This window comes from Clinocottus analis, unplaced genomic scaffold (assembly GCF_023055335.1).
Source record: "Clinocottus analis isolate CAN_PGR_092001 unplaced genomic scaffold, fCliAna1.0.p SCAF_18, whole genome shotgun sequence".
Classification (NCBI taxonomy): Eukaryota; Metazoa; Chordata; class Actinopteri; order Perciformes; family Cottidae; genus Clinocottus; species Clinocottus analis.
In genome coordinates, this window is record NW_027175909.1 from 8,606,882 (window position 1) to 8,619,123 (window position 12,242).

At 41.5% G+C, this 12,242-nt stretch overlaps 2 protein-coding genes across 2 annotated transcripts; one reads left to right on the top strand and one right to left on the bottom strand.

Moving 5' to 3' along the window:
- Window positions 1-879: 879 nt before the first annotated feature.
- Window positions 880-2,592, top strand: ndufb4 (NADH:ubiquinone oxidoreductase subunit B4). Its single transcript, XM_068581810.1, has 3 exons — window positions 880-1,095; window positions 2,140-2,283; window positions 2,445-2,592. Exons 1-3 carry the CDS (start codon window positions 919-921, stop codon window positions 2,505-2,507), a joined length of 384 nt encoding a protein of 127 aa, XP_068437911.1. The 5' UTR covers window positions 880-918; the 3' UTR covers window positions 2,508-2,592.
- A 494-nt stretch (window positions 2,593-3,086) lies between these two features.
- hgd (homogentisate 1,2-dioxygenase) lies at window positions 3,087-10,759 on the bottom strand. Its single transcript, XM_068582327.1, has 14 exons — window positions 10,745-10,759; window positions 8,923-8,994; window positions 8,559-8,647; window positions 8,351-8,456; window positions 7,755-7,814; window positions 7,576-7,667; window positions 7,405-7,439; window positions 7,200-7,279; window positions 6,824-6,923; window positions 6,152-6,276; window positions 4,349-4,453; window positions 4,072-4,198; window positions 3,450-3,631; window positions 3,087-3,329 (listed from the first exon to the last, which is right to left on the bottom strand). Exons 1-14 carry the CDS (start codon window positions 10,757-10,759, stop codon window positions 3,186-3,188), a joined length of 1,332 nt encoding a protein of 443 aa, XP_068438428.1. The 3' UTR covers window positions 3,087-3,185.
- Window positions 10,760-12,242: the final 1,483 nt, after the last annotated feature.

The following is a 12,242-nucleotide window of genomic DNA, read 5'->3' on the forward strand; positions in this document are numbered from 1 at the left end:
GCTGACTCGCCCTAGTCTGACTTCTTGGACTGTGTGCAGATGGAGGAGGTCTTGGCTGGATCACTGGACGGGTTGTTCTTCGGCACTTGGCTCTCCTGCCCTGTCCCCCGCTCCTTCTTCACCTCCATCCCCGCAGAGGGGGGTGTTTTGTCCTTCTGCAAAGTCACCAGCATGGTCTGCTTTAAAATTGCCTGGTATTTTTCATTCATTCGCTTCAACACGGGTTCGTATTGGTCGCACTGTGATTTAAGCTTTCTTATCTCTTCGATGACCCTGTTTTTCTCCTGGACAACGCGCTTATGTTGCAGCTGGTGGAAGTCCCTTTCCTTCTGGACCCTCGCCAGTGTCTCAGCTCCAGCAGATGCCGCCAGACTGTACTCCTTCACCTCCCGCTGCGCGTTTTTCAGCTCGCTGTCCAGCCGCTGGTTTTCTGCGTGCACGTCCGGTACCACACCGGCAAGTTCGGTGTCCACCAGTGCTCTCTGCGCCATCTCGGACCACTCGGTCTGAAAACAATCGAGTGTTTCTGTCATGCACATTTGGACAAGAAAGTTGCGCAGAAAGTCATCCACAGGCTGGGGTCGGTGTGTCTTGGACGTCGCGTTTGGCCTGGGAGTAGGAGCGCCGGCCTCTGCCCGGGTTTGAATAGCTTTTACCGTGGCCTCAAAATCTTCCTCTCCTTCTGTCAAACTCCAGTCCTCCGCGAGAGACACTTCTTCATACTGAAAGTCGTCATCACTTTCACCCGGGACACCCTCGTCCTTTTCGTGTTTTGTGTTACTTGCACTCATTGCTTCATTTGTCACACCTACCGAAAAGCAAGAGGAAGTTTGATGTTGCTGTGGCGACGGTTTTCTGCAATCAACGCGAGACTTCACGAGTTCACGTCCGCCCCGTTTTACGCGTCATCAAACAATCATGGCGGACTACCGAGAGGCGCCCTTGGCTTCTCGGCCAAAAACGCTGGACCCAAATGAGTATTTCAACGTCTCGCCGGAGCAACGACGTGCCGAAGAAGGCAGGACAGCGCTACGGGCGAATCTAAAGAGGCAGTACCAGCTACAGCTCAACAACCCGCACAGAAACGAGCTCATCGTAAGTGGCGACCCGCTAGCTAGCAATGTCACCCTTGGAAATGGCTCAGGCTACTAGCTAACGATAAGTCAGTGCACGCAAGTCACACGAACACAGTATTTTCTAAAGAGCAACGTTTTTGGTAGATAATAATTTCAACTAATATAGCGCTTTTCTAGAAACACAAAGACGCTTTACATCTTTGTGTATCTAGAAAAGCACTCTATACGTTTTTACCAAGCACGTTGCTCTTTAGTAAACACTGTTTGTGTGACTGTGTTTGTTGTTTGTAAAGACTCTAGTGTCTCATCTTGTTGTGCATGCTGCTATGATGCCGTACTGGATGGAGCTAGCTAATCATATTATCATGACGGTTTTAGTTAAGACGAACACCTGAACTACAGTAACGTTATATATACTGTATATTGTTACTAATATTTAATCCCCTCTTTCGTAGCTATATCTTTATATTTAGTCAAGTGCTACACTGTTACACTATATTAGAGATGGAGTCAATGCACAACAAATACAATTGATTAATTTAAACATTGATTATTTGTTTCATTCCTGTCCTTTTTTCACTTTGCAACTTAACTAGACTGCTACATCTCCAAACTGCAATTGGTTATATTTTGTGTCTGGACATATATCCTATCCCCATTTGACACCAACATACAATTGACTTTGTCTATGCCTTAAGCTACACAACTCTTCACAAAAAAATAACTTAACTCATGTGACAGTAAATGTAATTTATTATTAGTTGAGACAGACATTGTGTGACATAGAATGAAAAGAACAGTGTTTTTTTAATAATATTAAACACATATCAGTTTTATCCAAGTGCCCCAGTAAGCCAACATGCACAAATTGAAAATAAAATAAAAAGTAAATAAAAGGTTTATGGATATAGATTTTAGTATAGTGTCTAGTAATACTATAATATATATCTTGTACTTTTGTCTTTGCTTTAGTAATGTGTAGTAAAAAATAGTTTTCTACACTGCAAAGATTCATTTTACAGGGTGATCATTAAAATTAAATTGCATTCTTCTGTCTCTACAGGAAGACCCTGCACTGACACGCTGGGTGTATGCACGCGCCAACCCCTACTCAACCTTCAAGCCCACATTCAAGACTTCTCTGTTGGGTGCAATGTTTGGAGTTGTGCCTCTCTTTGTCCTTTACTATGTCTTCAAGACAGACAGAGTAAGAGACACGATGCCCTGATCCTTCATTACTTGATTACTCATTCACACTGCTGAGCTATGATGATAGTCTCCCTCTTTCTGCAGGAACAAACAAATCCTGTGACTTTGTTGCCATGGAAGCTGTATTAACTCCTCATCTGTTATCTGTCTGTGTTACAGGATAGGATGGAAGCGCAGATTAAGGCTGGAACCCTCAAGCGCAAGTTTAATTTGTCATCATGAGCTCTGATGTATAAAGACCTCCTTCATGTTCTAGTGCTACCTGTCTGTGTAATTATTACTAACAAATAAAATTATATTGTCAACAGTCATGTGGTTTTGATTGGTGAGGCAAAAGTGGAAAAATACAGAGTGAATATATGCAGAATGAGTAGATGTTGGGGCAGTGAGGCTCACCTTGGTGATGAGATTGAAGGTACATTTTAACTGTAAGGGTAAATGTTGCTATAATCCTTTACCACACGCATTAAAATCTGCACACAAAAAGTATTCAAGATACACACAATCAGTGATCACTCAGGTGACCTTGAGCAAGTTACAGGCTGTGTAACCTTTGCTAAACGACCACTGTGGCCACAAATGGGATAATGATACATTTAGGATAACTGACACACGTAGAGAAGACACACGATGCACATATGTTCAGCATGACCGACCTGCACAGTTGCATGTACAAAAATATTTTTTTTTACATGACTGTCAAATGTCATCCTTAATCCTTTTAATCTTTATTGTGGAACTCCAATCGTAGTTGTTTACACTTCTGTAATGTAAATAACCGACAAACAACAAAAAGAAAGCCACGTTGCACAAACATTTAATTTGTTGTAGTTATATTTATCAAAGTCAAATTACATTTTATTTACCAACTAAATGTGGTTTATATTTCTTCACTTTGTTCTACTGTTTAGTGGGCTTCCAGTTGGGATTAAAGTTTCTGCGGAGAGATTCCCAGCAGTGATAGTAGCTCTTATCAAGCTTCTGGCATGTTTGTAGACCCCATTTGGTCACTGCCATACTGAAGGATGACTCAAACATGAAAGCCTGCAGAAAGGAAAATGTGAAGCATTTAATCATTGATGCCATAGAACTGGTTTCAGACTTTTGAGGATGCTTCTTTAGTGTATTTTAAATAGTTGTATGTATTATGTATTTTTATTTCACCATAGTTCCTTCAGCCACCCTCTCCGGTTTGAGCTCAGCAGTGCTGTTCTTTTCAAAGGATTCGGCGTCCGGGCCATGTGGGGTCATCGCGCTGTGTAGGCTGGCTCCTCCTGGCAGGAATCCCTCCTCTTTAGCTTCGTAGTGGCCTTTGATCAGACCCATGAATTCACTCATGCAGTTACCTAAAGTGACAAGCAGGAGGAGCTGTAATGCAACACTGTACCAGGTACAGGTCACTGTATATAATGCAAGCTGTAACACTGATTTCCACTAGATGGCTTTATAGATCTGTGGTGAAAGCAGACAAAAGGTGCTATGGCGGTGCCTCAGTTGGAAAAAAAAGTCAAGACAGCAGGTGGATTGTTATCACCTGCTGTCTTGACACTGGTTGTGTAAATTGACATGTTAGTTTCTGGCTGGCTTGTTTCATTTCATGACAGACTGAAATGAGCTTCACAAGACCAAATTTTACATTTCCATTCAAATTGGGATTCAGTTTTCAGCCACGTCTCAATAGCATAGTTCTTAAAATTCATTGTTTCTGCGTGTGTGTGTGTGTGTGTGTGTGTGTGTGTGTGTGTGTGTGTGTGTGTGTGTGTGTGTGTGTGTGTGTGTGTCCTACGGTGATAGTATGGTGGACGCAAGGTGTGGTCAGCCACACCCCACCGAGGGGGGAAGATGACAAAGTCAGCAATCGCCACACCTGGTCGTGTGGATTTGGCAGTCAGCACAGTAAAGATGGATGGATCCTATAGTAACATCAATAACATGTAAGGGTGAACTAGATGTCTACAGTTCAATTTACTTCATGAGCAAAAAGCAATAAGAGATGAAGGAATTTGTTTTATGAAAAGTGGTGTAGCATATTGGAGGGTCTGTGTGTTAAGCATGACTCTCACCGCATGGTCGAAGGCCACAGCATTGATAACCATGAAGTTCTTCAGGTTGTATTTGTACGGTGTGTAGTTCCCATGCCAAGCTACCACATTAAATGGAGAGAAATCCTATGTGCAAAGCAGAGAAGCAAACAAATAAGACGAGTCTGCCTGAGCAACAAACACAAAAGACTTTAAATTGAGCTTTTCACCGGGAAAAAGGAATAATGAATAATGTCTTTGTAATCTTAAATTCCCAGAGAGAGTACTTCTTGACATAAAGAGAGAGAAAAAATGGTCATAATGAAAAGGGTTGATTGTGAAAGAGAGTGTGCTTCTTTCATTCATTCTTCTCTTTCATCCCCCCTGTTCTTTGTGATAAGCGGCTCCAGGTATTATGGGGTAATTGGCTTCACAATCAAACTTTCCCAAACTTTGTGCATTCTGACGCTCACTGCGACGCAGTTAGGCGGGAGGGAGAAGCAGTAACAGTGGGTGCAGCGATATTTCTTTATCGTGATTGTTAAAACCACAGCAATTTCATATAGTTTCTCTGTTCTGATAATGCCACTACGAAAAAGACATTCAACAGCAGTTCTAAAATCAATATAGTTCATTACAACTCAAGCTGCCTCCTGAGTGACCTCTGTGCTCCTTACACACATGCTCACCTACACTTCCACACATGCGAGTACACACTAACAATAAAACACATGCATACACAAACGTGTATAAGTAAATTCATACACATTGCATAACTAAAAAAAACAAGAATGCACCTTAACCACACACACACTTGATATACAGGAGTCACCATACAAAAAGGCCTTGTGCAGGTAATTTCTTGGACATTCATCTGTGGTAACTTCACTACACCTGATTAAAATGAAGGGAAAACGGAGGAGAGCAAGCACTTGCACACACATGCACACAAAACACAAACATATTGGCCCAGTCAAGCAAATAATAAGTTAATTTGAGCAATTTCAACACGCTGCGGGGGAACAAAACAGCAGGACCAGACGGGAGTGCCAGCATCTTCCTTGAGATGAGGCTAGCATCCCCCACCTTATTTTCTTACTCCTGTAGCCTCACCCTCTTCGCTCAGGGAAGGGTGTCAGAGGTGCCGCCAGCAGCTTCCACCTCTGACACCTCGCACCTAACAGGGCGGATACTCAAGTGGAGGCAGCGAGATCGATGGAAAAATGTTTGTTTTGCTCTAAAAACGACAGTATATTGCCCTTGCGTATTTCATACAAGGAATAATAACAGTGTGACATGTTGAGTTTGACATGGTTTCCACGGTTACAACACCCCAACCCCCACCCCTGACAAACTTCTCCTCCCACCTCCTCCCTGTCTCGATAAAAAACCTCCTGTCAGACATTATGTGTCGATCCAATTATGCGCCCAACAGGACATTTCAGAAGGGGCAGGATCATTCCCTGAGTGAAAAATGGTGAAATTAAAGCTTAACTTGAGACAAAGCAGAGCTTCACAGGTACACTGCCTGTAACTCCAGAATGCCTTAACTAATCATGAGTGATTAAGGCTCATAAGGGAGCTAAGGTGGAAACCTGCTGCATGGATAACAGCGAACACTTCGATATTAAATCATCAGGGACGGCAATTCATTCGGCAGAAACAGCAAATGGATCATATGCTTCACTTGAACAGGTTTCCTGTTAATCATCGTTGTGGTTCGATGGTGTTCACTGAAGCAAACACAAACCTAAATAGGCTTAATAGGGCAAGTATGCCAAATGTGTCAGTGTACATGTGAGTGTAATGACACACACAAAAGGAAATGTCACCAAAAAAAGGCACCTGTTGGCAGGCGAAGAGCTTTCCTTGGTACTTGTTGACGACGGTGTAACCAGTGGCCAATGTGCGGTCCTCGTACCAAGCAACTGGACACAAGAAATCTCTTGGGTTGGCCAGACCATTAGCACCTGCAAAGCATACATGCATGGTCATGGAGGCTGTTCTTTGTGGTTCAAGCTAAATGCTAACATCGGTATGCTACCATGCTCACAATGCTAACATGCTGATACTTAGCTGGTACATGCCATGTTCACCATTGTTGTTTAGCGTGTTTGCATGCCTACATGTGCAAATTAATTTGGTCATGAATAATAAATAATAGTATTGTACAAATTTAAATACTGATGATGGCATTAGAAAAATAGTTAATAGTTAAGCACTTAAGTTATTAAAATTAATCCTGTAGAAGCATGAATATCTGTGCCAAATTCCTTCACAATTAGAATAATATTTCGGTCTGGACCAAAGTGGTGAACAAACTGACCGACTGGAGTTTCCATCTCTATGATGCTAGCTTGGCTTAAAATATGACAGATTTGGACAGATGGTGAAAACCAATTTAGACAACTACCGGCAGTTGCAAGAAACCGACACAAAGGGGTTGATGTGCTGCTCTCAAGGAAAGATGAACACACATTCACAAATTACTCTCACAAACATTGTACAAACACACACCAATGGGTCCCAGGTCAGGGAGTTCAAAATGGGCTCCGTACACCTCCAGTATATAGCCTCTGGTTTCTCCAAACACATCCACACTGAAGCGCATCCCTTGCTGAACAAAACACATGAAAAGTGGTGTTGAAAGGGAATTTAATGCTGTTATGAATCACATGTGGGATGTACCCGATGCTGGGGGCACTTATGGGTTCATGGACTACTGTGTTTGGGAAATCTTGCATCCTGGTGGTCAGGCTTTCAGTAGCTCCAACCTCTTTTCACTCTTATTTACTTTAAAAGTCATTCTTGAAACCATGTATTTCTAAATATGGTAAGTGAGGCGTGTTGTCTGTGTGAAAACTGGGGAGATAAAAAAAAACATAGACCTCACCTGAATGACACCGATTTCGTTTGGCTCGACCATTATCTTCCCAAACTCAGTGGTGATCAAGATCTCACCCTGCTGTGGGACTTGGGGGACAAACAGAGCAGAGAACATTTGAAGGAGTAGAAAGGCTGAGGATTGATCTATCATTGTTCTTGTGATGGCTGATGAAACATGGTTGACGAAAACATCATCAGCCCCTTTTCCTCACCAATCAGAAAGTCCCCATCTGAGTTGTTGAAGCACCTGGAACAAAAGAAAAAAAGAGAAAAGGCTTAGAAATTATCTTTAAAGCATTATCAAAGATGTTGTAGTTGTTTACTATGTGAAAATGCACCAATTTGTTAGATGATGGGACACATTTGCACACATAAATACTCACCTGTCAACCATGGAAGTGTTGCAGGTGTACACGTGGATGCCAATGCCACTACGAGATTTGGCCTCTCCGGCACCACAGACAGTTTGCAGACCCTGCAACATACAGCCATCCCAACCAGCGAACTCTTAATGAGTCTTTAATGAAAAGCATTATGGGGAGAAAAAACAAGATCAACTCACTGCCACAAAGTCCACTTTCTTCTCTGTAGATTTGGGGATGGTGAACGGCAGCCATCGCAGCTGTGAGGGAAATCTACGAGTTAGAATCTATATTCACTCAGAGGAATTCGCTGGTGCAGTTGAGTAAAGGGATATTACACCTATTGGCTTTCTCTAGATAATTAGATTAGCAGACCATTCTCATGTCTGTCCGTAAAGTCACTGCTTGAGTTTGCTTATTCAATGTACAGATTAAATAAACAAGCTGTAACATGTTCATGGGTGAGTTTTAGAGGCGCTGGTATAGATTTTTGGCAGAGCGAGCTGTTTCCCCCTTTTTCCAGCTCAGCTAACTTGCTGTAGTTTCATAATTACTGTATGCATGTAAGAGTATCATCAGTCTTCTCATCTACTTCTCTGCAAGTTTCCCTAAACAAATGGAAAACACTTAATAAAGAATGACAGATTTATTTTTTACTAAATGATTTTGTCTATTTTATTGTGAGTATTTCATTTGATAGAGATCTTTGAATTGTGAAAACAAGTTTGCAGGGATTTAAACAAGATTCACAGTTTCTCTGACAAAATGAGCAGGAACACTTTGAGCCTTCAAGTACCTGGTTGGGGTCGGGTTCCACCTCATTCCAGTTGTCGGTGAGGTTTCCACAGGACACCGCAGCAAAAGGCTTATGCTTGACAGACGGCAAGATGCGGTACAACCAGCTGGAGAAAAATAGCCAATGTTAAGTAATACAGTATTTCTAAGCTCCATTTGGTCTTCTAGTGGTAAGTGAGCTTATTTAAATGTCAGGAACAGATGGATACCTCCTCTTATTGTCTGGCCGCGGGCAGGTGAAGGCAGAGCCGGAGAGCTGCTCAGCATAGAGGCCGTAGGGACAGACCTGAGGATTGTTCTGTAGACAACATGCAGTGTGTTCGGACAGGGCGTTAAAACTGTGTCATGAGGATCTAGTGTTTAATTTAATTAGTTTTCATTGAAATAAACTGACGATGCACCTTAGATTTTCATATGGTTCTGTGAAACAATAAGTCCCACCTTCTAACTCCCATGGTATATCATTAAGTATTCATGCAAATCACTTTAGCAAAAAACTAAAACAGGTCAACTAGTAAATACATAATCCAATGAATGAATGCAACACTATGTTTTTGTGAATGTGTGTGTTACCTGTCCCTCAGGTAAAGATCCAGGACAGCGAGGGTCTTCAGAAGAGAACTCGTTCCCAAAACCGCTCATGTACTGCAAGAGACGTTCAACACTCAAGTTAATCCTCCTGTTATGTTGCGGGAAAGAGTTTCAAAGTTTAAAAATCTAGAAAAAATAGAATAAAAAAGTACTTGTTCTGTATTTTTCTGCTTGGCTTAATTTGTGTAATCAACGTTAAAAAAAAAAAAAGGTTAATATCATGCATTTGGAACCAATCTCACATGCACACACACTCTTTCTAAATCCAGAATTACAGATAATATTTTGATGGGAACCTTTTTTTTTCTTCTTCTCATTGGGCTTGATTTTGATTAAGTGGGATATGACCCTGAAAAGTACAGGTGTCTCATGTCAATATATCTACACCACCCCATGAACAATTATGATAGACTAATGCAATTTATATATCGGGTTTTCCAATGTACCTAAAGAATTGTTTGAACATGTACTTTTCATGAATACATGTGATTTGTCCTAATACAACTATGATCGATGGAGGGGTGAATAGCTCCATTCCACTAAATTCTTATTTAATTGTAAATAATGGACTTGGTGAAAAGGTACAAACTATATTTATTACGATTTTGTTTCTGACCACTTTTGAAGGATTAAACATACACCGGATCACATTGACCGGGAACATCATTGTTGAGGAATGAACATAACAGGAGGGTGAAGCAAAGTTAAAGTGAAAAATTAAAAAGAAATCACATCATGGGGCTTCATTGTGATGCAGGATAAATGTGTTCATGCTGCTTATAATTAAATTTGAAGGCTTGTCATTAAGGCTTGTCTTTTTGTTAATTGTTGTCATATTGATTCACATTAGATCTATGATAAAACAAACTGCAGTTATGCCAAATTTCCCCCCTCACAGTCATCCATTATTTTTGTTATTGTGTGACAGAGTAATTACACTAACATCCTCCACAGTAGTCTACTTTTTGATCAATATTTCAATTATGATAGGATTATTACTCCCAGTTCCTTTTGCACTGGCACTGCTAATCAGCAACCATGTCTTCTCTTAACACATGCATAAAAATCATGGCACAATGTAAAGAAAAAAGAAAAACTTGCTGAGTCATTGTTGGTCTGCAAAAAAGTCACTCGCAGGCATGGATGTGTTCCACATGTGCGCGTGCATGTGCACTGGTGCGTGCGTAGGCACGCCTTTGAGTTTGTTCCTCGTGAACAGTGTGACACAACGTTGAATTTAATTCAACTCAGAGTAACAAAACGGGCAAAACAAGTCATAAACGTGGCAAAAAAAAGGTTAAAATAGCATGAACTGTCAGTCATAACGAGTCACTTAGTCACGTCCATTCTTTAAATGCTTTTTGAGTGAAAACTTATGGCAACCAGCTGACACAACACTTTACTTGTCCCTACCGACTTAATCCATAGACATTACACACGGCTATTAAGGAAACGACGCGGGTTCTGATAGCAATGCTTTGTATTAAAAAAAGAGAGAGATAAAAAAAAAAAAAACGTTCAGAGAGAGCTAATGCTTGATCAAGTAATTTGCAGACAACTTTGAACGGTTATTACTAAAATACACGAATTCCAACTGTTTTGATGGTTTGTTCAGATGCGTCTCACACGCCGTCTGTACAGCTCCTGAATGCAGCCCTCTGATTGGCCGAAAGCAACACCGCCCCTCAGCCTGCGAGCCAGCAGGTCCTGCTCGGTTCTGTTCGGGCTCACTGCAGATCTTTGCATATGTATAGCCTTAGTATTATTATTTGTACACTGTGTAATAGAGTGAACGCTGCCTTACCTTGAGCCCGGCCATCGTGCTGTCTTTTAATTATGTCCTCGTAGCTCAGTAGTTACAATTTAACTTGCAGTCTAACTCGTAATGCACTCCCTTCGATCCAGTGCAGTGTTTAAACTGGGGGGAAAAGGGGCTGGATCTAGAGCCCTTTCTCAATCTGGGTTCAATTAAACCTCCACAGGCTCCGTGACGCAACGGCAGGGCCTGGACATGACGGGGTCGGATGGCCAAAGGTGTGCAAACAAAGACCAGTGTCACAGTTAGGCAAACAAGAAGCAAGATTATACATACAAACTTTGAGCGCATCAAGCAGGTAACAAATTTGACTTTTCTAAAACAGTTCACCAGGGTAGGGAAGGGAAGACTATCTCATGTTAGGGTTAGTCACAGACAACTGTCTGTGATCCTCCTCACACAACCTTTAAACCTAATATTGATCAAGGGAGAATATATATATATTATATGTGTGTGTGTGTGTGTGTGTGTGTGTGTGTGTGTGTGTGTGTGTGTGTGTGTGTGTGTGTGTGTGTGTGTGTGTGTGAGTCTGCAAATGATATAACAGACACAATATTAGTCTGTTAGTGACCTTCTTCATGGTCAAAAAGCAAACAATGGTGTCATGCACATCGTCATGTCCTGCAAAATAAACGTCTAAACTACACACAAAACATCTATGAGTAGAGTCTTCACTGTATGCCTCCCACACTGGCTGTCGCCTACATTTATTTTTTTTTAACATGTGAGTTTATTCTGTAGATCAACTGACTGTGAAACATGGATGCTGCTTCTGTAAACAGCACCTGCTCCGTATGAAAAGATAAACGGATCATTCCAAGCTTTAAAAAAATCTTACTTTCAGGTGATCATACACGAAATAATTCTTGTAAATATAATAATTATTCCATTTCTGCCAATATATGCCTCTTAATGCTATACAATGTTCCTAGAAGTGTTAACACTGAAGTCGAACACACCGACCTGAATGCTGGGGCCAACATCTCTCTGTAAAGGTCTATGGTTCATCAAGTTGCCCTTAATTTCATTATGTTTAACGCATATACTGAGGTACAAGTGAGTTATCATTCCTGCACAACTGCATGTTGAATTGGCTTCTCTTAAAACCAGAATAATATACACAACATAACCTCTGCATGCTGCAGAGAGCAATTCATTCTTGATATGAACAACAGCAGAAGGCCCCCAAAAAGCCTATACATTACTTTACGCAAAATGTATTCGGTTCATTTCTCGAAATAGATGGTCAAACGAGGGGTACCTAATGTCCCCCGTGCAGCATGTAGCCTATCAAAAAGAATCAATTTCGCCTCTTTCAGGCTTGCCTCGCTTCCCCTCTTGTCTATTTCTTTTCTTTTTGGGAGGTGTTGGGGAAGGGTAAATGATGGCAATTCTCATAGCGAGGCGCAAATAAACTCGCCGCGGCAGAAGTAACTGTTCTCCGGCGAGGCGTGCAGTCAGGCCCGGGCCCCCCGCTGGCAGCCAG